The sequence below is a fragment of the Anopheles marshallii genome, chromosome 3, assembly GCF_943734725.1.
Source record: "Anopheles marshallii chromosome 3, idAnoMarsDA_429_01, whole genome shotgun sequence".
NCBI lineage: Eukaryota > Metazoa > Arthropoda > Insecta > Diptera > Culicidae > Anopheles > Anopheles marshallii.
Window position 1 is genome coordinate 29,355,532 of NC_071327.1, and position 27,587 is coordinate 29,383,118.

The following is a 27,587-nucleotide window of genomic DNA, read 5'->3' on the forward strand; positions in this document are numbered from 1 at the left end:
CCGTCGTCACTTATTTCGAACGATAAAATCTCTGAAATTGTTTATAGCTAGTAAAAGAATGTGTAATGAAGCTACTAACATACACACGAAATTAATAAAGTTATGTGTTGATAAGTATATTTAGAATGGAAGAATTGGTTTAAATGCAGTCCCGTTTTAGGTAATCTCCCTTAAGTGATTCCGTAGTGTCATTTAGTAGCTATATCACTAGTTACGCCAAGCAACAGATAGAGTTTAACCCCGATAATTAACTCAAACATTATTACAGAGGATCTTTTCTACAAAAATGTTGTTGTTGTTTAAATCGCGTACCATGGCAATTCTTAAACATTTTGAACGGACAGTTAATTAGATTTCAAAAGCACAAGTGAGTGGACCACTCACGAATTCGTCCGCTTCACTCACGGTGGGTACTATCCGCGTGTACAGTGAGTAGAAAGAGAAGCTTGATACTGTGGGAAATATTTCCCTCGTATTTTAAAGAAGTACAATTATGTTGATAATAGTAGTATATTTGCGCTGTATGGGTGGATTATGGTATTTAGGAGATTTCTATTTACCAGATATCATAGATGTTGTAATCAATGTAATCTAGATAATGTAATCAGTTAGATTTTCTGTGTTGTTTTCATAAAGGTTATATTATTTATCATGAAGGTGTTCTTAAGATTACGACAGAACAGACGGTAAACAGAATTCTTATTATTTGAAGATCTCTATTTCATATTTATTTAAGTTAAGTTGAAGGAACGAAACTATTCGGAATGATGTGTCTGTATCTCATCTGGACGTCTTGTGTCTAATAGAATAACCACCATAATAACAATTGCCACGTAATATTAAGATAAAGTTAAACATTAAAATACTTCAAATACTCCAGTTCAATAAAGATTACAAAACAACAAGTAGAAAAACAATCTTGCCTTAATGGTGTGATTGTTTTTCCCTTGTGCATCTTACATCTCTCGACTGTGTGCGAATTGCACTTGCTGGAGTGCACTCACGGTCAACACACGCACGGCACGGCACGGCATTGCACCGCTCTCAGACGCGTGAGACAAACAGCTTCCGATTAGTTTCCGTTCAACAGTCAACGGGACAAGAGGTTACGTTCGGTTCGCGTCTCGGTAGACCGCGTGTCGTTTTGTTCGGCTGCTCCGCGTGCCATCGTTTGAACGCTGGCGCACGATTGCGCACCACCAACCAAACAAGTGACTTGTATGCTCCGGCAAAAGGCAATTCCAAACCGTCAGTCATCGATGGAACGTCCTGGCTGACGGAGCACGTGGACCCGAGCGAGTCGTGTACGTGTTTTCCCTGTGCAGGTGTGCATTCGCCAAGGGGTTTAAGGATCATTTAGAGGATCTTGGGTGATTTATGTGTGGTGTACGCAAGCAACCACCGACCCAATCAATGTTACGGTGTGATAAGCGGGGTTTAAGGCAAATATTTTCTTTCCTGACGAAGGGTGACCATAAGCTGCCGGTTGTAAAGTTCCCCGTAAGCTGTATTGATATCCACCTGTTCCGGTCGTCGTTGTCTATTGCTGTTCGGCTGAATGTTACAGGCTTAGAGCTAACTGTCGGTGTTTGAAACAGTGTAGGGATTTTGCATAATTTTATACAAACAATTCCGAGCGCTCGGCGGGCTCAACCGTAGCATCTATGCGTTGTGTGCGACGTGTGATAAGACCGAGTGATTGAATTGAGCAGCTTCTAATTTCGTTGTCCGATAGTTTTCGGGTTGAATATTAAATTCACTCTCATTTTGATGAAGAAAAGTAGCAAAAGTGTTTCCAACTTCCAGTAGTGTTTGCATCGTCCAGGCTTTCTCACTGACCCTGACCATGAGTTTGGTTTAAATGGTTGATTAAAAAGTGTGGACCAACTCAACGGATCGCTCTTCAAGGAGTTAAAAATTGTGGAATAAAACAACGTGTATTTAACGAAGGAAAAAAGCTGTTTGTTTTAAAATCAGTTCAACACCAAAAAGGGTGCCTAAGTGTCGCCAATACGTGAATACACGCAGTACCTGTTCGTTCGGTGCGGTAGGACACTGCATTACACCATGTCCACCACGTCCAGCTGGGACGACAGCGTGAAGATGAACAACCCGACCTCGTCCGCCACGACACCGTCCACCGGCAATACGGTGCAGACCGAGTCGACCAAATGTGGCGGCAGTTACGGCGAACCGTCCTCGCCGATCGCACTGGAGGCAGGCGTGTGTCCACCGATCAAGGTCGCGACAGACGGCGAGTCACCGTTGCAAAGGCCGGCGACGCCACCACGATCGTACCATTGCGGGTGGTTTGCGCTGCGTCCCCGATGGATGGAGCGGTTCATGACGCCCAAGTGGGCCCTGTTTTGGCTGTGCTGGGCCGGTGCCGTCCAAGGTAAGTGAGCAGTTTTAGCAATGCGTCCGGTGTGCGTAGTGATGGACGTTATGCTGATGATGAAAGTGTTTCGCCTGGCAAATGTTCGCGTGCGCGTGTGTTTGTGATTTGGTTGAAGCGCATGGGAATACCAATTGTGCTACATTCTTTGCAGCAAATATGTCAAACGTAACACCCGCTTTGGGAATGTGTCGGAATAAAATTTGAATTTAAAAATTTGGTGCATTTACTGAATATTAAGGTGATTCGTCTTAGTTTGCACGAATATGCAACATGGACTCCAAGGATAAATTTAAACATACAGTGTTTCAACCGCTAATGAGTTGAAGCGAAGAAGAAAGTTACAATTATTAAATTACAAAAATTAATAGGGAGTTATTCTAAAAATCTAGCTGTGATATATTTTAAACACAGAAATCGAGTTTAAGGAGGCTTGCGAATGACTACTTGCTCACTTATTCGTCGCAACAACCGCTTCGGGGGCTTGACCTGCTGAAGTAGTTCCCTAAACCGCTCACGGTCGAGCGTCATCGCCAGTCAATCCAATATGTTGGCCGTTTGTCGGAAACATTAACGACTTCACTCCAACTCAATTTAGGCCTACCATGCGTCCTATGTTCATACGGACGACCTCAAAGGACTTTACGGGCAAGGTCATCCGGTGCCAATTTATTGACATAATCAGCTCGCCGGAGCCTATAACTTCGTCGATATTATTTTTTTCTACAACTCGTCGATATCAACAATTGCTCTACGTTTATACTTTTCATATTTAACTTTAGTCCTGTTTTATGTTCAAAGTCGTGTCTAATCGCTGTTTATCTGTGTGTGTGTGATCTGTGAGAGTTTATCAATGCTGGGTATCTCGTAGAGATTATAATTTAATTATGCATTTCTTGAACTGAACTTAATTGAAGTATAAAGAGGTAGAGTAGGAGATAGAGGTTTTAAGAGGTATAAAGAGGAGGAGGTGAATAGCAACATTACCCATCAAATTGTTATTGAAGCTAATATATTTTCATAATTCTTCAAAATAGAATATTAGAAAAGCAGTTAAACAATTTACAATTTAAAAGTAGCGTAAGAATATTCAATAATAGCGGCAGGTATATTACCCAGGTACTATGTATAGGTTTATAGGCAGGAATTGTAGTCTAATATTAGACTTTTAATTTCCAAAGAACTTCTTATTGGCTATAGCCGGTATTGTGTTGCGTTTACTTGTAATGTAACAATATGAAAACGGATTACATTTACGGATGCTTTGACTATAATAATATTAGGAATGCGTAAACACGAAATTAATAGCAACTGTAAAGGACAAACCTTTATTTATCATCACAACTGAGCACTGATTGTGTGCTATTAGTAGACTGTTTAGTAGTTTTTTCTGCCAGTCAATTATTCTGTCAAACATCGTTATATATTTATCGCTATACAAATCATCCTCTCAGCACACTGCCATTATTACGCGCGTCCTGTAAATGACAACATCAACAATGCATTCTAATACGACGTAGAAAAACGCCCTGGCCATTAAGGAGTGAAATTGAATTTAATCCCCGAAGAAGCAAGTACCACCGCTCGAAGACTCGACTCTCAAACCATCCTGTCGTCGAGCGTTCTGGTGGATTCCCTTGGAGGCGACACGCTTATCCTGAAGACTGAGGCGACAAAAGGGAACTCGGAGATACATTTGGTCGTGCTTTTCGGAACCACGCGAGGGTGGTTTCGGTTGACAGATTCTGACGCCTGCCCTGCCACCGATCAACGTTATTAACACTCAAACATTACGAGGTGATAATCATATGCTGTTTACGCGTGTAAACAAACCATTTTCATCCAGCGAAGGGGAATTCCTGCCTGCAAGGGCCCTCGTGAGCCGGGGGTCGCCGTGGAGAAATTAAATTGTGTACGCTTTGTGACTTTTATTTTACGCGCCCGCCCCATCTCAGGTATGGCATCTGCGTTCTTTTCGAGTTTTTCGGTGCGTTTTTCCCTAGCCGTCAGCTGTTTCGGTTCGGCATTTCGGAGGGGTTAGTAGGTTAGCGTAGGACACAAACGAAAAAGGAAAGACTGGCAGTAAAACGGTCGTAAATCGACGCTTTTCATGGAGATTGCTTGTAGTGGAAGGTACAATGTATGGCTAAACTTATCTCCCAACAACGGTAACTCATGACGGGTGAGGAAAAAGGATGTTTTCACCCAGCACTGCCCGGTACTTCGAGGGGAATTCGATTGGAAAATGCTGACAAAAGTGACCCAAAATTAGCCTGTCTTCGGCAGAAGCGCTCCCCGTGGTGGACGAGGATTCTCTTATCCCAGGTCGTTCCAGCTCACAGTATGGTAAGCATCGCTGTCGAAAACTGGCGATTGTTGTGAGATGAGGGCCACCGGAAAGTTTGCTACGTTAGTTTTCACTATCTAATCGCAGAACGGTCAATTGCACGTGGTGTGTGGTTGTGACACATTGAAAAGTTTCCAATTGCTCTTCCATTTGGCGGGTCGGTGTGATATGTTCGGTTGGAGAACTCCATTTAAAGATAAGATGAAAAAATTTCAAGTTTTTCTTCAATGAAAAGTCCACGGATACAAAAGGAGAAACGTGTTTAAATACTAAATTAATATGTAAAAAACAAATTTCAAACATCAGAATACATAAGCAAGAATATTTTAGCAAATATTAGAATTCAAGGAGAAACAAAAGATGCTAACTACGAATGAATCGAATTGATTCAACAAAAAGTTCATCTTTTTGTAGTTTAATGTAATATTCTAGAATTAATTTAGATTCCTGCCAGAATCAATTCAAATTCAAAATTTAATCACAATCGACTAATAAACAATCAAAATCAATTTTATGATGATTTATGTTAAAGTCTGATAAATGAGTCCTCGCCATTCGTGCACAAGTTGTTATTCTAGTAGTAGTTGATGTACACCTCAGCTGCAAAAAATAAACTCCATTGCATAATTGTACAATTGGGACATTAACATAATTGACCACCACGGTGTCCGGTGTGGTTGGATGTGAAATTTTGATTTATAGACCAACTCCTGCGCACCAAACCGGAGCTTAATGCTTACAAATGTGGGTTTCACTTTACGCAGCATTAGAAGCAGATTTAGAGGCACCATTCTTTGGCTGGCGGTTCGCTGTCGCTTGTCAGCCCGTGATGCCGAAAAACGCATGCTTTATTATGCACTTTATTCATTTCAATACATCGAATAATTTGGTTAAAATCACATAAATCTCAATTACTAGCTTACAGCAAAAAAAAACACACATCCATATCTATCTGTTGTCTGCAAGCAGAAGCAGAACGAAATCAAACACACGCGCCTAGAAGACATTTTCCAGCGCTCGGGAACTCGTTCGATTAGTCCGTTTTACGACCCCGATTTTACGACCATATGCACCCCATTTATGAGGCTTGCCAGTCATTAGCTAATAAAAAGGGGTTACGGAACCCGGTTTGGAGGGAACTCTCAAAGGCTTTAAAGCACGCGCATCTAGCCATTCGAAAACAAGCAGCAACAAGTGTGCCGTGTGGATGCACCGATGCAATAAAAATAATCGTATCAGTACCACCCCGGCGGTCCGTGTACCATTCGGCCATCACGCCAAGCGCACCCAAATAATGGTAATCAGTTGATGAATGATGATCATAAATTGATGCGACATTTATGAGACTTTAAGGTTTTGAAATCACGGCCGCGTACACATTGCATGCGTCCCGCGCATTGTGTCCAGCGCCAACCACCAAATGGCGGAAAACCTTGCGCCCGGGGAAATGTTGATAGTAAAAACGTCCCCAAACTGACGGCCAAATAATGGACCATTTAGTGTTTTAATGACACTCCATAATCCTGCGGTCTGCAGCCTGTTGACCCCGTTCGAGCTTCAAGCTTTGGCGGGTCCTGTTACGGAAATTGGAGAATGGTAATGCTGCCGCTGCTGCTATTAGCACCGGTGCTGCACAACTAACCGGCGGAAGAGTGCATCGGTTCGGAAACACCATTTAAATGAGGCTCGTGCACGTGGTGTCAGTTGTGATCGGCTTATTTATCACTTTCCATGTGGAGGCGGGATAAATGGTGACTGGTCACCAATAACGAGTGGAACCCCCCCACCCCAGGACGAGTACTAGTGGAGCGGAATGGCAGTACTTCTACCGATCAAACCATCCATCCAGCGTGCCCGGGGTCGAGACGGGAGTTGCTGGCTGGTGGGGATGCCAGTCCATTTATCATTTCAATGGTGGGACGACGGCACTTGAAGTGACAGTTGTCAGAACAAAGCGCGAATGGTAGAGCTGAAATAAAAAAAGAAGCAAACCCGTACGCACGAGCAGCATATTGTAATCCGGTGGCGGCCACTATTTCGGGCGGCCCACAACATAGCACTGGGCTGTAAACAAGCCAACTACAACGTGTCGTCATTGTCATCTGATTGTTATTGCGTTTAAAATGACAAATTTAATGAATTGGGAGCTGTCATAAATAATGGGCTCAGGCAGGTTTGAGTGAGTGCACTCGTACTGCATTTGTCATCGTTTTGTGATGGGATTGGTGGTGGAGAAGGAAGGGGGCGAAAAACAAAAATTTAGCTCTCCATCGCAAGAATGGACAGCATAAGTTGCACTGTGTTATCTGCTGTATTCACTCATTATGGACAATTGGATTACTTAATTAATGGACAATTAAACACGTCAAGTGTAATACTGCAAAACTACGAATTTTGTGAAGGCTATAGATTCGATTAGATATTGGTTTTAAAACTTTTCATTTTAAACTCCGGTTATCCCATAGCTATCGATGTTCAAAGTAAAATTTTATGAATTTTAATTTAAAGAAGCTTATCGTAGTCATTCGTAAGGACTTGTCATCGGTCCTGTGGATCTGAAGTTGTCAAAATTTCTGCCTGAAAGACGTCCAATACTACGCCTATCACAGTACAATAGTTATGTCTGCTATGTCTGAAAAAGAGCAACATAACTACAATAATAAGGATGGGAGTTCTAGAGTGTGTTGACAAATCTACTTCGACACTGACAATCTCGAATCTATAAAAAATGTCTTAGACAACTTAGGCACTCCGGACTACTCTGGAATCGATTCAGGTGCTCTGGAAAACTCCGAAGTACAGGCCAGTACTCGTGACTACTGCGAAATACTCCGATTATTACGGACTACTCTGGAAAGCTCCGTACTACATCGAGCATCTTCAAAGTAACACCAATATTCCTGATGCTCAGTATCGCTCCATTTTTGGAAGAAATTATCGTTTGTTTTGGAAATTATCCGTTTGTGTGTCACAATTAAACATTAAAACCCAAGTTGATGGTGGCACCACATGGCGGCCCTGTTGACACTTCGCCCTGTACACTTTCGAAGTCGTCCAAAACTTCACCTATTCTGGGTCAAAAGTCACCACCGACAATAACATTGATGTTGAAATACGCGCCAGAGTGCTGACTGCCAACCGGTCTTTATACAATCTGGGGAAACTTCTCCATACAAAACACCTGTCGCTACGAACGATCCTGGCTCTACATAGAACCTATATAGTTCCAGTACTCACACGCAATAATCAACAGGATTTTTGGCCCCGCATCTGTGAAAGGGCAATATAGGACCCGCAAACGTGAGGTCCATGACGACTGTACGGCGAAATTACTGTCGTACAGCGGATTAGACTCGCTAGACTCTGGTGGGCTGGCCACGTCATGAGAATGACACCGGACGACCCAGCCCGTAAAGTCCTTTTAGGTCGTCCTCATGGACAAAGGAGGCGTGTTAGACCTAAATTGAGATGGAGTGATGTCGTTGATGCGTCCGCCAGAAAGACCGGGATTGAATGGATTGGCAGACGAAGGTGCTCGCCCGTAAGCGGTTAAGGATACTCCTGCAGCCGGCCAAGACCGCCGTTGTAGCGCCGGATAAGTAAGTAAGTCACCATTCTTCATTAACGAGAGTTGCCCTGATTCGCAATGGGTTTGGAACTGGCAAAAGAGATTTCCTACATTTTCTCAAGCTTCCTGATAGTTTTCCTCAAATTGTTAGCAAACTCTATAGTTCTTTTTGAGTCGTCAAATTTTTGGAACAAATATAAAGTTCCCTGATAACTCTGCTGATCTCCGATGCATTGCTCATGTGCAGAACTCATTTTTGTTTACGTTTGGTTAAATATTTGGTCAACCCTTTCAGTGAACACGACGGTGCTGGGTTTTACACCCTGAAAGGAAAAAAAAATCCCAGTCACACTTGCAGTTTACGGTGGCTCCCTGGTTTAACCTCGAACAAAAGGAACACCGCTTGCGTGTTTGCTTCCGTTGTCCCTGGTTTTACGACTGTCATCACGGAATCGTTTTTCGGAGTTGTGGACTGCACGAGAGCAAGTGAAAGTGGCCGCCGTATCTGATTTATGCCATCGGGCGACATCTTTGCCCGTGATTTATCCACCCGGTGCCCTGCTGTCAGCGGACAATATGAAAAGCAGCAGATAATAGAACCGAGAATGCAGGCGGGAGGAACATTTGCTACAGATCTCCGGACGATCTGGGACCATCTCCCGCAAACGTGGGTTGCTGGGGTTTTTCCAGCGTTTTCGCCAATTCGGATGCGTCATCCGGCTGGAGGATGAGGGGCGGCTTTGCATGAAGTTACCAGTGGCCCGTGGCACAGTTCTATTTATGGCGTACCATTCTAGCGCTGGTGCTGCTGCTGTTTCGTGTTATTATGAGCCCTTATCTCGATGGCAGTAAAGACGAGGGATCTCTGTGAGGCGATGCATTTCCCAGGCTCGCAGTCTCAGCCCCGTTCTTCTGAGTCTTATTAAAACGAAGAGATCGCAACGGCCCGATAGGACGCGTGCCGTCCACTTTATGCGAACACTCATGAACGGAACGGTGGCGGACGCACGCCAACGGAGGGCTAGTGCGGTTTATTTGCGGCGTAAAAATTAACCTCCTTGACGAAAGTGAGGATGAGAACACTTGCCCATTCCCGGTCCCGGGGTGGATGGGGACGAGTGGAGCTATAAAAACAATGATCCGGCGCGTCTCAAGATATAACCGCCTTTCCAGGATTCCCAGGATTTTATGTATCCGTTCGCTTCCTCTCCCGCCGGACAAATTCTTGCAGACAACGCTGCAACGGATGCTTTCGCGATGTGAGAAAATCGATGCCCTGCCAATCGCTATTTGGGAAAGTGGATCGTAAAATACTTTCCTTGAAAGGGAGGGCAGCACTAGAACCCGTCGCCGAGAAGAAAAAATCGTAACCCCTAGCCGCGAATGCGACGATTTTGCGTCGAGTCACGTTTACGTCATTTGTAAAGTGCCACGATTGACTACGATACACGCTTAAATTCAATCCCATCGTCCCGGGCCGTGTTTGCGGAAGTGGAAAAGGAAACATGTCAACCCGGTGGTGCCCCCATTTGCTGCCTGGCGGGTCGGGAGCCCGTTAGTAGCGGGGGTTTTAATGCACCCATACACCTGCCGGCGCATGAGTGTGGCGGCATTATGTTCGTTAATGTGGTGCTAAATTGTGGATCGTAATGTACATAAGCTTCGTTTGCTCGCGAAGGGCTTGCTTCCAAGCATCGGTAGCAGTTGGGGGGCAACTTCTTATTTTTGGCAAGAGAATACCTAAAACCATTAACTTATGACTTTGCAGCAAATGTATTAAATGCCATGTTCGATGTATTCAATAACTGCACTGTGGGATTGACTTTGATTGTTCATTGCGTCAAACTAACAACGAGATGTTTTTCTTCAGCCGTGTATATTTTATGAAAGAAACAGTTTTAAAATATCTATAAAATATTAAATTACTACTGGTTGTTTTGAAAAATCTATAATTTTCATAAAAAAGTCCATAGAAAACAAGTTAATTAATAAAATAATAAAACTACATACAATCCATAAAACGTCAAAAACAATTTATGGTAAATAAAAAAAATACAACAATCAACTTTATTTACTAAAGATTACTAAACTCATATTAACAAAACAAAAATCACTCAACAAATGGCGATAAAAACAGAAAGAGACGATACGAAATTAGAAGTAGGAAAATAATTTTAAAATTATTAACTTTTATAGGAAATCTTACCAATAACATGCTACTATTGATACCCGATTTCATCGATACATTTTCCAAGCAGAGCAAATTCCGACACATGCTTGAAACAGTAAATGACATGAGGAAAAAAGCTTTTTCCTCCCAACCGACACTGGAAAGTAAACGAAGTAAAGCCGAGGGTAAAAAATGAACGTAATTGAGATTCAGATGGTGTTTCACCAGAACCGCCCTCCCCCAGAAGTGATGACGATAAAGTACGCGTACATTTAAAAGATTGCATGAAATCCTCCAACTTATTGTGCAACGTGAGATTTCCGGGGCTTCTCTCTGCCATTTGCTGGCTGTACCGTTGCGACTTTCTTGCCACATTGTTGCTCCAAGCACTATAGCGGAGCGTTGTCGGAACACCACCACAGCTTCTTGATCGGTTTGTGAGGAAAACCTATCTCTAGCGGTAGAGAAAAATGTCTGCTTCATGACCATATGAATAAAATGTGTGAAAAATCGGCCACAAACCGTTGGGAGGTTCGGGAGGCAATTTTGTGGTTTAAAGTTTGAGCATTTTAAACCGTAACTATCAAACCAACCGGACCAAGTAGCTTGCATGGTGGTTTGGAGAACAGTAATGGTAGCGATTTATATGAGTTTACCCATTGTAAAGCTGCCCACATCTTACGATGGGAAGCGTAAAGGTGGAAGTGAGAAAAATGTGTACAATGTTTCCTAAAACGCAGCTTAATGTCATGTCGGAAGGGATTACTCAACCTCTGCCATAGGAAAGGGATGCATAGCGTAACGAGACACGACGAGTGGTAGCCTGCGGTAGTTGACACATTTTTCCGCCAGTTCCGATGCTTGATCCTTTGACGAAGCATGAAAGGATCCTTCGCCCTGTCTGGCGATCGTCGTTTCAGGTCAAACCCCATTTCTGTATCACCCATTCCATTGATGCAACAGTTGATGCCAACAGCACCTTCTGGCGTTCCCGACGAACGCGAATGTTTGCCTAGTCGTGTACCGTCTTTTCTGCAAAGGGTAACCATTCCGGGGTTTTCCCCCTGTGGCAATTTTCACCACAAATGTAAAAGAAAAAAAAGGGGCATGGGGCTTCGGCGTGGCGCGCGTGAGCTATTTGCTGCGGGTTTTGCGAGTGTTCGGTTAGTGAACCTGGGACCAAAAGTGTGGCTGGAATGGGTAGTATCATGCTTTGGGCAGAAAATGAAGCTGGCTTTGGTTTGCTGTGGACGATGAATAGTAGTAGCGGTTTACCAGTTCGTGGGAATATTATTAATTTCTGCGGTAGCTTGCACACTTAGACAGTCGCGTGCAAGAGGACATCTCTGTTTTGCTCAGAAGAGGGTCCACAAATATGGTAAAATAGGCGACAGAAAAGGCTTGAAGAGCGTGACACACTTTGCACTTAAAGCTTTTATTGGTTTGACGTTTTTTTTTTGACGAAATTTCACAAGAATTTGGTGGAAATTCCTTCTTTTTACGGCAGAGGGCGCTAAAGCAGCAGATTATGTAAAGAATGTCAAATCCACAATCCTAGTATTTTCTTGAAAATTTGAAGAAAACTTCTGCTGTAAGTTATCAAACAATAACCAGATTGCTAAAAACAGAAGGTCATGGCGTGATCGTTCTCTACCAACGATTTAAAACTGAGCAATACAGTGTCGATGACAAGTATGTCTTAGGAGAGCCGAGAAACAACGAGGAATGGACATTAGATTGTACAATTTAGATCCTTTCGATGCTCAATCATATCTGTAACATACTATATCTAATTGGTTATAAGCAAACTATATTCTGGTCAGACAATCGGACGATAAGACGATTAGAACCTGAAGCACTCTGAAGTTTTGAGAAGAACTCAACAAATAGGAGTATATTGGGATCTCCTAAACATCATCTAAGTAATCTGTGGAAAAACTTAGTAATCTGTAAGAGAAGTGGCAGAAAGTTCAAGAGAACCAATACTTCGAGGCCTAACATTATAATTAACATGACATTTCATATGTTTGGATAATACTAATTACATCTAATCAGATATTTTTATCAATGGAAATAAATCATCTGATCGGTATTGAAGTCGTTTTTTAATAACTTCAAATAGATCACTATCCAGAAGAAAAAGGGACCACATCACACGAAGTAGCGACACGCTAATCAAACTTTCCCATTTAAAATGCCATCAAGCGCCAAGCAAACCACTCACATTTCAAAATAACCGTTGCTAAATTGGTTTAGTCGCCACACTTCGATTGTCGAACCCATTTCATACTTCCTTCCGGTTTCGCAAAGTAATCGCATTCCAAGCACAAGTTAATTCAGGCACACCCTTGGCGTAAGACGAGGAAAATGTATCAACAAACGGCACGCCGACCAGTTTCCACCCCCAAGTACAGGCTCTATTTTGCTATGCTTAAACGGAAAGGAGGAGAAAACATATTTTTGAACGGTTTTGTGAACGTTGGCATAGTACCCACATCCAGGCAACTTCTTGGGAGAAGTTCGAACAAGAAGAAATGGCTTTCCTTCAAGGATGGATTTGATGTCTTGATGGAAGGCGTCACAACGTTTGATTGTACAAGGGTGTTAGCTATACTGCAGATCGTAAAGGACACTCATTGCCATTTTGGTGCATGAAGAATAGCCGTTTTGTTTGATTGCTATCAGTTTTAAATTACACTTATCTACCATGTTTGGTTTGCTTTGTTTGAAAGCATCTATTTATGCCGTGTTTGTTTAATTTCGTATCAATATTGTTCTGTTTTGTGTTATTGCTTTACTACGCTTTTCCATAACTTTACCACCCCGTGAAGTTTGTTGACCTTTTGTTTTCCGCGTCAGCCACGTGGCCAGTTGATGGGTTTATTTTGTTCGATCGACTCGAGTGCATCACGAGTGTCGGTGGGATTGTGGGGCGCGAAATATAAGAGTGCCACCTACATTGGCCAACCGTGATGGTCGTTGATTTTTTTTTACAATTTAACGATCAACAGGAAATTAAATTTTCGTTTAGCATAAATGGCTTCACCCTCATTTTTTTTTTCCTTTCATACCGGTGTGCCAGAGGACTTCCTTCCAATCCGTACCATTATTGAGTGAAATCAGTTTCTATCACGCGTGGTAAGCACAAAATTGCATTTCTGCTCAACCATTCATAAGCGGAATAAAATATGAGGCCTATTGGTTGTGCAGCACCACACACCATCACGGCACGTGCTGCTGTAAGGTTAACTTAAGGTTTGGTTAATATCGCTGTTGAACCTCCAAGTGCGCTTTAAACGACCACAAATGGATATGGAATCCGTAGTACGATACATAAAAGGATAAAAACATCTTCCGTTTTGCAAATAGAAGAGCGTTTTGTATTCCGATCTACTTAAAACATACTTTTTGTTTAGTTTATCTGTGTTGTTGCATGTTATAAAATACGGCAAAATGACAATAACACTGTAAATATAATAATTTTTACGGGTCGTCATGCAGAATTGTCGACCTCCTAGATATACGATCGAAGGACTTGGCGAGGTCTTCGGTTGATGTAGATAACTAAAATAAGCAGTTTGTAGTAATTTGAATTTGCCAAACTGATGTATTAAACAATTCCTTTGTCAAATCTACAAAGCCTTATCTTACTAGCTCATATTTCTTCAAACTTTATGTCTAGCTCATATAAGTTGCGTATACATGGCCAGCGAAAATGGCGACTAGATCAAAGAGAAGCGAGACCCGCAGTTTACTGATTTGTTGGAGATGGATAGTTGGAGATAAACTCACACAATAATCCCAGTATGCACATTGTGCGTTTGTCACATGTCCCCAGCCATTGGCGAAAAAATATAGCTTGCTCCAAAAATTGATTCGAACCAACGATCTGAACATTTCCCAACTTCTAACACAACCCGAAACTCGTTCCACAGTCCGTGAGCGTGGCAAAGAAAATGCGTAAAATATCGAACTATCAACTATGTGCGCCGAGCCCAGTGGAGTGGAGAAAGTGTAGAAAAATTGTCAATCAAGAGGGTCGTACACTACACGGTGCACGCCTTCCCATAAGGTTAAACACAGAATGGTTGTAGATCCGCTTTCCGATAGCAAATGTTTGCCAATTTCAAACAAAAATTTCGTACCACAGGCCACGGTACGATTAAGTGTCCGGGTTGGGCTTCCGAATGTGTTTCTCGATTCTGCTTTCGCCGCACGAAAGCATATTTTGGGGGAACAACCGCAAAAGGCTGAGTGTAGCTGAAGTGTAGTTAAATGGCAATTTTACCATCCATTGCTGCTTCATTGCTTCGTCGTGCTTTACATGCCAATTCCGGTACTTTACGGAAGGAAAGTGTCCTCCACTCTGTTACATGGCGATATGAATTATGTTCTTATGTAGCGTTGCGATTCGGTTCATTGCCACATTGGTGAAAAGAAAATGTTTCTTCTGATTAGAATTGGATTGGATGTGTGTTTGCTTAACAAACTGCCCATGTCGTCCCGTTTGAATCTTTTCGTTACCTTTCTTGAACATTTCTATGTGTTTCTTCATGTTTTGCTGTAGGTTGAATGTATCAATTTTCTACTTAAACTTACATATCATTATATTGTTTTAATAACTTTTATGTATTTTGAAATACAGCAGAACTGTTAATATATCAATATTTTTGTTTGTAAAGTTTTGTTTAAATTTGTTGTATTGTAAAGGCATTAATAACTAACAGATTAAAGTTTCATGTTTGTGGGTTATTAATACGATAAAAATTGCCGTTCTGAAACATACTTCAAAAAAGTCCTTAAAATTAACAGCAAGCATTTAAATGACCCTAAATTTAGCATTTTTTTTTGCCATTTCCTAGATGTTTTCTGGACACAAATTTGATCAATAATACTAATCTTTCCATCGTGCACATCCTTGTTGTGGGAAAAGCATATAAAATTCCAATTTAATCTTTAACAAACCTCATACAATGGTCAATCACCGACAGGCTTGTGATATAATAACTGATAAACACTCCAGCTTCTTTCGCGCACAAAAGGACGAAAGAAACAGTTTTCACTTAATGCAAACAATAGTTGTCACCTTGGATACACGCTCCCTTACCCGGGCTGGGGGTATTTCTTTCACCGCGATGTACAGTGCACAAAAGGGCGACCCTTCGCTTCGCCTTTAAACCATCTTTGCCCTATCCGGATGTTTTGAATCTTTCACATTTTCGCACGCACGACAGCACACAAACAACCTGTATCTAATGCGCTACGCAACAATATGTTTCCCTTCGCATCGTGTGTTCCGTTCGCTTTACCACTTGCCCGCTATTGTCCTGTTTTTCATAATTCTTCTTTATGTTTGTCCCCTCCCCCTCTGAACCAGGTTTGATCGTGAACGGTTTCATCAACGTTGTCATCACGACCATCGAGCGGCGGTTCGGTTTGCGTTCGACACAAACTGGCCTGGTGGCCAGTGGTTACGATATTGCGTCCTTTCTGTGTCTTGTGCCGGTGTCATACTTTGGCGGACGGCTCGGCGCGTCCAAACCACGGTGGATCGGGTGGGGTGTGGCGGTGATGGGACTCGGTGCGTTCGTATTCGCATTGCCACACTTTCTCGTCGGACAGTACCGGGCAACCAACTCGGACCAGAACGTGTGTACGTTGGCGACGTTGCTGACCAACAGTACAGGTGCTTCCGTGGAGGCGCTAACAGAGGTAAGTTAAGAGAGCGTTATCCTGTAACAAATACACATGATGAGCTCAACAGGTGTATGGAAGATTAATTTTAGATTTATTTGTTTGTTTCTATTATGCACATGACACATGACTAAAATTGTAAAATTGTAATTTTTGATACATAATTTTGTTGTTCCTTGTCTTGTGTTTTGTTTTCCATTGCTTTTGCATCTAATTTTTCAATGTACATTGGTTTCTTTTTCATTATTTTAACTAATTTTTGCTTATTACCTTTCTTATTTTGTTTAAATATAAGTATTTAAAGAGTTATAAAACTTTTTTTGCTGTTTCTATTGGTTTTGTCTGTTTATGTTTTGTTTTGTCTGTTTATGTTTTGTTTTTTTGGAACACACTGTTTTGTTATGTTTGTTTGTCGTATTCGATCGTTAGAACTGTCCCACATTTAACCTTTTCAAGTTAAGTTTATTCACTTTAAAGGGAGGCTGTTCATGTTGGTTATTGAGAAAAGTACACCTAAAATTCATTTGCATTGATGTAATTCCTATAGAAGCATATAGCAACTAACTTCAAATCATGACAAAAACATTGGTTAGCTTGTAGCTGAAACAAAAAGAAACGCATTCGATAATTAAATAGCAAAAGCACTTCCTTTGGCATGCTTCCTTCCGGGCAGGATCTGACTGGCCTTTGTTCACCTGGTTAACAATCTTCTACTACCGGACAGAGAACAAAAAAAATCGTCCTTACGACCCATGTAGCGTTGTTTCATGTTCCTTGTTTTGTTCCTTTTTTGATTCCCTTCCCTTGTAGCTTACAGGTTGCAGCCATGACACGGTATTGCCACTGGCAAACGGTGGACAACCATCGACATCGGACGGTGAAAACTTGTCCTGGAATGTGTGGTTCTTCTTTACCGCCCAGCTACTGCTCGGTGCGGGTGCATCACCGCTGTACACCCTCGGCGTTACCTACATCGACGAGAACGTCTCGAAGAAAATGTCTTCCGTGTATTTAGGTAAGTGATTTTGTGGATGGTTATCTAAATTAGTATGTTTACGGTTGCGTGTGCGTGAATTCCCACTTATTACGTTAACCGTGTTCATTCGCATACCTTGAGGAATAAAGCCACTGACAGTTGCAGTGTTTCCCTCCATAAAGTGCGGCCCAAAACCAATGCCTTAACCATATTTCGTACAGTCGTTTAAAATATGCTACACCATGCATCGTGCCATCGTTGTTTCCTTGCTCCTCTGCTCTGCACAGTACACGCGTTGGCCTACATTGGGCTTGCCCAGTCTAGTGGTCGTGGCCGGAGCACAGTAAGTTATTCGCAAATGAACACCATAAATTACTTACCATATAATCTTTGCGACACACTTCTGTGTGTCCCTGCTGGAGAAGCTAGCCGAAAAGAGAAGGATCCCCGAGTCACGCACGTTTGAGAAGGCTCAAAATATTTTGCAATCACTTCTGTCAAAATAAATCATCTGATTGTGAAATTAAACGCCGATCTGGGAGAAAAACTGCAGGATAAGGGATCAGTTGGGAAGGAAAGCAAATAAAATCATGCCCTCCCAATGTGTCCGGGAAAGCTATAGGGGAAGGAATTGCCAACTTCCGATTTCCGTTGCAGGGAGTGAATTGGTTGGTAAAAGCATAAAAGGATAGTTGTTCTTAGAACGAAGCGAGAGAGAGAGAGGGAGAGTACCAACCCCTTCCAGTGTGGACTGTACTTTTACGACGGAAGGAGGTTTCCTCAGCTCCCGTGTCTTTTGTGGTAGAGCAAGTACCGTGAAGCTGTGGTGCGTGTTTGTTTGTATGGACATGCGTTGGGAAACAGCGAAGGGAAAAACGATTCTGGCATGCGATATAAATGCGTACATCTTCATAATAATTTTATTAGCTTCCTTTTATTAACCTCGATGAAATTGTGCGTCAAAAGTGGTTACATGCTCCTTTTTTTCTGAATGAGCAAAGGAAAATACAAATATATCAAGTACCGTTGCATATTTTTGAAAAAGTAAGAATCCACAGGATGACACAGGAATGTGTGTTCCTTGAGAATGACCAGGTCCTATGTCTAGACAAGAATATATTAAAACGAATAAAATGTAAAAGTCTATTTAAATTAGCAATAACAATGATAATAACATGAAGAAAATGGTCAAGACAAGTGAGAAGACAAGAAAGATATCGCTAAAGTAATAACATATTTCGTTCATAATTCAATATTCAAGTATCAAGAATTCAACATTCGAATTCGATTCTCAACACTATTACAATTATCTATCTATTACCAATATTAATTGCAAGAGTACACAACAATTGTAGAAATGTATAATTTAGCTGAGAATTATAAATTAAGACTCATCAGGAGAGTGAGACAACGTTTTAGACACCGCTTTTCGAATAAATTGTAGTTTTTTTTTCAAATCACTTTACAAACACCTTTTAAACCTATACTACAATTGGTACATTGTTCACCAGAAGAGACAACAAAATGTCATTCCCGCTTTAAGTGTCCATTTGGCACAGCTGCCTGCTAGCTGCACCAGGTTCTTTCGGGTGGAAAATTCACATCAATTTTTTTCCCACCTTACCAACAACACTTAGCACTTGCCCTTGGTCTACCGGACAACTATATCAATCTGGCCGAGGAAACCCGGACGGAACCTTTCAACAGCCCAACGTACAAATAGAGTGTGCGTGCGATGGATCGCATTTCAATGGAACACGATTGAAGCGATTTGAAAAGTGGAGAACGAAGTGTCCGTACGGTTTGACAGATTGGGTTGTGATTTTTATGCTGAATGCCATCCTCCGCCCATTATGCTTGCGGACGGTAAACTAGCTCGCAGGGGTCTATAATTTGTGCACCGGTTGCCCCGATATCCGACCTAAGTTCGATTGATTAGATTTGTCTTTCGTTTTGCTATCAGACACCGCCGGACTGGCCTGACCATGGGTCGGGCGTAAATCTATTTAGCGACAACGGTGAGCGATAAGTGGGAAGTATAGAAGCAAATGCAGTAGTACTGCATGCCAGTGAGCTTGATTGATTTTTGATTGAAGGTTTTCAAGCACGAAATGGAGCACGATTGGCCCAGAAGAACAGTTGTGTGAAGAGGGTATAAAGTGGCGGGCGACGGAAAAAAATCGTTGCTTTAAGCTTTTAAAAGTTAAATGCAATCAAACCAATGCCCATTTTATGTATTATGAACAATTCAATTATTTAGAATATGATATAAGATAATGCATTAAATCAATAATTATTTCATCAACGTTTATTATTTTTATCTTACTAAACTTTCCAAAATGTTAAAAGTTCCTTTACTATCCTACTCCGTCTTGCAGGTATTTACTACACAATGGCCGTTGTTGGACCGGCTGCCGGTTATGTCATCGGTGGACAGTTGCTGCTCTTCTACACGGACATGTTCGTCGTCGATGCTACCACGTAAGTTTTTTCCCCCGTGTTTCCACTTAAAATAGGAAACAATTCATGAGATCGAAGGGACCGGAAGACTGATCGGCTTTTAATCTACTGGTTTGCCCTGGCCATCCATCATAGGGGAAGATCTCTACCCATCCACGGCTAGTCAATCCTGTAGATGTTTTCAACAGCCGTTGGGGAAGCTGTTGTTGTGCCCAAACAACCATAAATACCTTAAGCTTCGTTTAGAACTCATGGAACGTGTTGCGTCTAATATTAATAAATTCAAATTATGTGGAAATTTCATAACCGAAAGGATCGTAACGTTTATCGTCCGTCCTATCTGTTTTAGGAATACATTGGTGTAGACACATGTAGATTCCCCAAACAGTAACAAGTCTAGGGAGAGATGTATCCATTGTCTGGGCCAGTGTCTGGGCAGGCGTTTGACTTTTTGGCTAGAGATATGACAGATTTATTGGGGCACATAACACCTTCCTAAAAGGTAACAGCTTGTGCGTTTTTTATCCGGTCGGAGACGTATTCGGCGGACGATTCGCATCATCTGACACCATTTGAGCCGGCTTTATCATCCGAAAAATGGTGAACCATAGCCGTTGTTCGTGTCTGGCGTTACCTCTTACCCCTGGCTTAAATAGCGAAAGGCGAAGGAAGGAGACAAAACTGCATAACATGCGCCAATGAGGCAAGACGAATATGCTGTTGTGATGATATTACGCCGCCAGCGGATCATTGGATTCATTACGGGAGTTTTGCATCAGGGGGGAAATGGTTCATTTCCTTCGGAAATCATAATGACTGGCGTCATCACTCCGGTATTCCGGACGAAAGTCGACGGGAATTGGAAGCTGCATACAAACAGCGTTGAGTTGTACATAGAGAGGAGTGAAATTGGGCCACTGAGGCCCAAATTACTGACTGAGGAAATTCAGTTGTTAAATTCATGTTTGTCTATAGAAGTTATTTGTTGGTAACATTTTCACTATCCTATGTTACGTTCGAATGTGTCCTTACCAATCAAATACAGCCTTGGGGCAAACAAGAGCAAGCCATCCTGTTGCTCGCTGTGCATGTACAATCTATTACCATAAGAATACTTTCACCACACATACAAAATAAAAACACCCAAACAATGTCTTCCTTTACGGCAAAACATTGCCCCGCCGACCTGTGCGGAATGATCGATCGTTCCTTGGCACACGTTCCGTCCTGGCCTTGCTCGGTCATGTCGGTGCATTGCCGTTTGCCTCGCAAATTGTGTTACGGACGACGGCGGTTATGTTGTTATGAAAATATATCAACCTACAGTTGCGCTACGGCTACAGGTGATGCTGGTTGCCAGTGTGGGACATTTCCATAATAAGCAATTCGTTACGCTGTGAAAAGGTAATAAGCATTTTTGCATAGTCGGTTAGCAGAAGACGCGTGCCTATGTGCAGCAAAAACTGTGGTAGAAAAGCAAAAACCGCATACCGGCTGTGGATGATGGAATGTGTCAATAGCAGGAAAAATATTTTGAGTAGTTTTTTTATGCTATTTATAGTAAAATTTCATTCTTTTAATATTAATTGTACTATTCTTGAACAATGTTTCGTTTTCATTGAGAATGATGTGTTTAAACAGTTCTTTACAGTTTATTGTTTAACCTTCGACTCTAATGTTAAGCACGAGGAAAGAAAGAATCAAAAATGGCATTCTCATGACTGTCCATGGTCTTGGGCCTCTGCATTTGGTTTGGTATATTAAAGGACATTGTTCGAATCTCGTTTAGACTGCTCTTACCCGTATAGCGTAGACAGATTATCGGGACTTTTCGTGGTAGAGTTAAAGTTGTGATATAAACTTTTATTTTATTTTATTTTTTTCATTTAAATTCGATTTGTTTGCCGCAAAGGTTTTACAAATTTGTCTTATATATTAAGGAAATGAGGGAAAAACAGTTGGAGGGAAACGCGTTGAACAGAACGCTCATGAGGTAGGAAGGATGGGAACTCACGTAGACGTGAACGAAAATGGGATACGGGAATATTGTAGTCGAACAGGTGATACCAGAAGTCCGACAGTATCGCATATGGCGGGATGCGATGTGTAAAGGGGGTCTATTGTGCAGAAAGCGGGAAGAAGCATAAAATGGAATGTCGAAAATGAGGGATGGAATATCCAGATCGTGCGAAAGGAGGCTTGAGATAAAGCAAGAGCCTGGTGGAAACTAGACGATGGCAGCGTAGTCCAAAGTGGATCGAACCCAGCAACAAAACAAAGCCTTCAGGTAAAGAGGGTCTCTAAGTTCTGTGGAGAGTCTAACAAACAGACCCAGGGATGTGTTAGACTTGGCTAAGACATGGTTAATATGAACATTAAACGAGAGTGTCTCATCCAACCACACTCCCAAATATTTCACGGAAGTCACTCGACAGTGTCATGAAGAGTGTAGCTGTACGAAACCTTAACAGATCTTTCAAACGGGATGACATAACATTTATCAGGACATAGTATAAGGCCGTTGTTACGACACCCAGTGGTGCATTAAACTCCTTGGAGGCCCTAGGCGCTCACATCCTTATCGGGCTGCCCGATAACGTCCTTATTGGGCTGCCCGATAACATCCTTATCGGGCTTTTTTCAGGCCCCCCACACGGCGAGGCCCTAGGCGGCCGCCTACTTCGCCCACCGTTAGAACCTCCACTGACGATACCAAACGGAAAAGCTATTAAGGAAAATTGGATGAGTACAACAATCAGCTGACGAACTCACAACAAGGAAAATTTTGAAGTCATCCGCAAAGAGCAGATGACCGATAGGAGGGAAAGAATATGCACATTCGTTGAAAAATAACAAGAACAGGAGTGGACCTAGGAAGCTCCACCGAGAGACTCCGGAGTAGCTTACAAAGGAATCGAAAAAACAGGAGTTTGATTTCGTATCTTGTACATGGTCAGCTGAACAGCCTGGAACCTCTTGATACACGTGTCACATTAATGCCCAATCATGCTTTAATGCTTACTTTCGCCTTAAAAACATCAAAGTCCCTGCGCTACTTTCTCTCAAACAATAGTTCTCTCTCTTATTAGCATAACGACCTTCTAGGTCATATGCCGGCCATTTCTGGTTTTATTAGACTTAATTTTACTAAGTTTCCGGATAATCAGTCCTGTGTACGGAGGATTGGTCCAGATGGGATTTTGGCCCAGTCCGTTCGTGTGACGACCGGCCTCACTACCATCATGCCACCAGGCCTCCCCCATGATCCCCCATCATTTTATTTGTTAAGTATTAAATATGTTAAAACATCGATATTAAAGTTCATATTTGTTTGAAATATAACAAAATTAAACATAATGGGAACGATAACAAGATAAAGTTGAATAAATGAAGGATAAAAGATAACTTTCAATTTGCATTAATAACTTTCTAGTTAAAGAAAAACAATTAATTTAATAAATACAATTTAATAAAATACAGAGAAAATTGCTGATTGCAATACTAATATTACTATTGGTTTAACTAGTAATTCTATCAATCCCTTTATTATAATACATTCTGTTTGAATACAAGTATTCGCCACACGTTATAAACATCCTTTTAACTTTTTAAGTCAATACGTATTTTTTTTAAGTTATATTTTATCACGAACACGAATAGCAATAAATTTAAAACTGAATGCACATTGATAAACGCTCGGTTGGCACACATTTTGTGTCACAAAATACCACTGCAAATACATTTGTTAAATCGATTTTAATGACTTCCCGCTTAGAAGATGGATTGCCCGCCGATCGATCGCCGCCCGATGATTGATGATCACCTGTGTGCGGGGTGCTTAATTAAAGTATTGCACATGAGTGAAAACCTTTTTTTTTAAACAAAAACACCTGTCACTACCCCCGTTTGCATTGTTTTCCAATCCACTGGATGCCCACGTTCGAGTGTTCCCGATTCGTTGCATTCCTGGACTCGTTTGTTCATTTGCCCACCGTCAAACACGCACAATAGATCGATAAATGAACACAAACCGCACACGCTGCGACACTGCGAGCCCGAAACTCCATTTGTAATGCCACGGGAAAAGTTGATTTTAATGAATGAAAACGTCACCACAACCCGGGGGCAGGCTGGATTTGTTGCGCGAGCGGGAACACACTTTTCCCGCGTGGGTTTGTGCTACCAGAAAAAAAAAACCACAACTTGATCCCTGCCGGACTGGGCAGCCTTTCTGGGGCACCCTGCGTTTGTGTGTGAAGCAAAGGATTTCAGGATAACATTTTACTCTCTTTGCCGACCCAACATTTACCCTTGCGATGTGCATTTATCATTTTTTAATTGTCTCTTCTGCCGTGAGTTCCATTTTTCCACATTCGCAGTTACAGTGGGCGAGAGGTGTGATTTGGAAAAATGAACAATCCCCCACGATCGTTTTTGTGTTGCCAGACCATTTGGTCCAACCGGGTTTTGGACGGACGGGAATAAAGCTAAGCCTATAAAGCGTACGTCCACAGTCCAACGGTTCGGAACGGCATATCGTGCACGGTGTCAATATTGCCATTTAAATCGCGTACCATTGTCCTTGCATTGTGGTGCTTGTTGTGCTGTGAAGACCCGAGTGCAACGCTAGCTAGAACAATTGCGCCCGGTAACTACGATTGTAACCATCGTAACAACGTGACTACCAAACCCTGGGATTGTTGAACAATGTGTGCATGTTCAACCGCCGAGAACGAGTGAATGGACCGCGTTACCACTGAGAATATCCACCATTAAAACCACTTTTTATCTAGCACCCGGTACTCCGGTTCGTTCGATGTAAGGATATCCCGGCGGAAAAACACGCACTTTTATGGTTTCTTTCGGTTCTGTGCCAACCCCCAACACGTGGGTACTATATTATTCTATTTATTAAGCTTTCTCTCTATGTTTTTTGCTCTCTCTCTACTCCTTACTTTTCTTTTTCCACCGGTGTTAGACTCGGTCTAACGCCACACAGCAAGGTGTGGGTCGGAGCCTGGTGGGTTGGGTTCGTTTTCATGGCAGCGTTCTGCTTGCTGTTGGCCATCCCCATCCTAGCCTATCCGCCCGCCCTGCCCGGTTCGGAAAAGCTGCAGAAGGTGTCGGAAGCACACCGGGGTGGTGATGATGGTGAGGGCGAGCGGAACCAGGAAGCGTTCACCAAGATCAAGCAGATTCCACGGGCGCTGCTTGCGTTGCTACGCAACCCGACGTTTTTCTTTCTCAACCTGGCCGGTGCATCCGAGGGGCTGGTCATTTCCGGGTTCGCCGTGTTCCTGCCGAAGCTGATCGAGAATCAGTTCAGCGTGACGGCGGTATGGTCGGCGCTGCTGATGGGTAAGTGAGATCGTTGGAAATCGTGTTTGTAACGATTCTGTTTGAAGTTCGTTTGTTGCACTAACAGCTTTGCGATGAATTCAGAATGTATTATAAGTTTGTGTTTTGTTATAGATTTTGAGATTCTTTGTAAGATTTCCGTTTATTGAAGATTACCATATCACGCAAGAAATGATGGTGTGTTTTGTGGTTTTAGCATGTGAGAACCTAGTGAATCCTCAGCAATCTCACCTAGACTATTCAGATATAGGCAAGTTAAACCCTGAAGGAGCAGATCGAGACCTCCGATGTTATAGCGTTTCAAGGAATATGAAGAACAAAGTGATCTCCAAGATTGATCTGCCCTCCGCTGACAAGATCAGTTAGAAAGTTTATGAAGTATCCGTTTCGTCTAACCGTCATTCTTATGCGAGTAAGCCGAATATTAACAAATGCGTTACCACTTATTCTTCAGGATCTATCAATCTCAGGTATTCTCCAGGAACTAATGCACAATTAAGCATATACTCAATGTGTCATTGGCTGCATTGGAGCATTGGCTTGCTTAAAGCTTATTGTAATCCTAAGAAATTGAGAGTGAAATTATGCCACCCTAAAAGCGAAAACACTTAATTGAGAACCAACAACGGCATTTAAGGTTAGATCTTTAGAATCTCGTACTTTCGTGGGATCATGTTTTGTTTAAAGTCGCTGTTACCCAAGATTCTGAATGATCTTGAAAGTTGTCGTAATCAAAAGCTTCAGATATTTGAAGAATTCCAATGGACATCCATTTACTGTTATCTCCTCCGGGATCAACCATAATTGTTCTTTGGAGACCTTCGAGATTTTGTTCTCGCGCAGATAATCCAGCTGCTAAAGAGATGCTTATGGATAATGGAAATTCGGAGACTTGGATATAAAAATAGAAGTCTCTTTCGATGTCCTGGATTAAGTCTCTTCATCTCTCCTTGATCATTTAGGTAACCCTGTTATGAAGAGTCTAATATAGAATCTTAAGTTTGTGGTCTTGATGGTCTTGACTGTGACGTCCAGCTGTAACACTCTTGTAGGATTTAATCATTACAAGAGACTTGACTCTCCTGTTTTTCTATTAATATGTTTCTTTTTACCTTGCTCTACAATACATATAATCATAGTTTTAGTGAGTGTGCACGATTCTGTAATTTCCATGAAGAACTCAACTTATTTAGCACAATTACTACTTTATTTTTGTTTGTTCTGTACTAGCTAACTGCAATACATTAAAACGCTTTGCCCTTGTTTTCATTCTCCAGGAATAATAACGGTACCTGCCGGTGGTGGTGGAACGTTTTTGGGCGGCTATCTTGTGAAAAAGCTACACCTGTCCTGCTCGGGCATCATCAAGTTTTGCCTGTTTGCCACAATATTTGCCGCCCTGTTTACGGTGTGCTTTTTCCTATCCTGTCCGAATCTCACCTTTGCCGGCGTGACGGCGCCCTACTTTCCGCACGAAAACCTCGACAGTCCTTACGCGCACTCGACGGAGCCGCGCGATCTGTACTATCTGCCCAAGAATCTGGACAACGCGTGCAATGACCGGTGTGCCTGCAGTCGGCGTAACTACGAACCGATCTGCGGTGCGGACGGGATCATGTACTACTCGCCGTGCCATGCCGGGTGCAGCGAGGAGATCAATCTGGAGAACGCCAAAGTGTACCGGGACTGTACCTGTATTAATGCCACGTTCCACGGCGAGGCAGGACCGTTGTACGGTGGAGGAAGCTACGATGCGGTCAACACGATGTGTCAGTCGCAGTGCGATCATCTGTGGATTTTCGTGGTACTCTGCTTTCTGGTGATGTTTTTCACCTTCCTGGCCACGATGCCGGCCCTGTCGGCGACGCTCCGCTGTGTCCACGATGATCAACGATCGTTTGCGCTTGGAATACAGTGGATAAAGGTCCGGGTACTTGGCACGATCCCAGCCCCAATGATCTTCGGACGGCTTATCGACGAAACGTGCATCTTGTGGCAGGAGTCGAGCTGTGACGATCATGGCGCGTGTTTGGTTTACGATAATGCGTTCATGAGCAAGTAAGTGCGCCGTCCATGTTTGGTGTCGTTATCTGTAGCACAATGGGAAGTTATTAAACCCATTGCTCGTTTGCTCTCTTTTGCAGGTACATGTTACTACTAGCTCTAATCGGCAAGGCGTGCTCCATACTGTTCTTCTTCGGTGCCTGGTTCTATTACATCCCGCCCAAAGTGATCACCAACGGCGATACACACCAACAGCAGGACACCGCAAACCAAAAACTAACCTCAAACGGTCACATAAACCCAATCACAGTGGAAAAGTATTGATTTGATTCTTTCATCAATCACGACCCCACCGTTGCTCAAAACTCGTCACCCAACAAACGGTGGTGGCCATTTGCTACAAGTCATACGTATTCTTAAGTGTCATAGTAACCGTGTTTGTTTCTTCTTTAGCGCATTCCATCAAGTATCGATATTTATCGCAAAATTGTCATAAAACAGCACTATGTATAGTTACATTCAATCAAAATACGTAGCGATTGCGCCAGTAAGCTTCAGTATTTAGTAAAACTAGCATGTAGTGAGAGAACCGATTCCTCCGCGAGCAGGTTGATG

General features: G+C 42.4%; 1 protein-coding gene across 1 annotated transcript; it reads left to right on the forward strand.

The window, feature by feature from the left end:
• Positions 1-2,067: 2,067 nt before the first annotated feature.
• On the forward strand, positions 2,068-27,296 carry LOC128713441 (solute carrier organic anion transporter family member 4A1). The gene is made up of 7 exons (XM_053808301.1): positions 2,068-2,395; positions 15,858-16,192; positions 16,985-17,189; positions 19,529-19,631; positions 24,589-24,968; positions 26,246-27,026; positions 27,113-27,296. The coding sequence occupies exons 1-7, from the start codon at positions 2,068-2,070 to the stop codon at positions 27,294-27,296; spliced, it is 2,316 nt and encodes a 771-aa protein (XP_053664276.1).
• Positions 27,297-27,587: the final 291 nt, after the last annotated feature.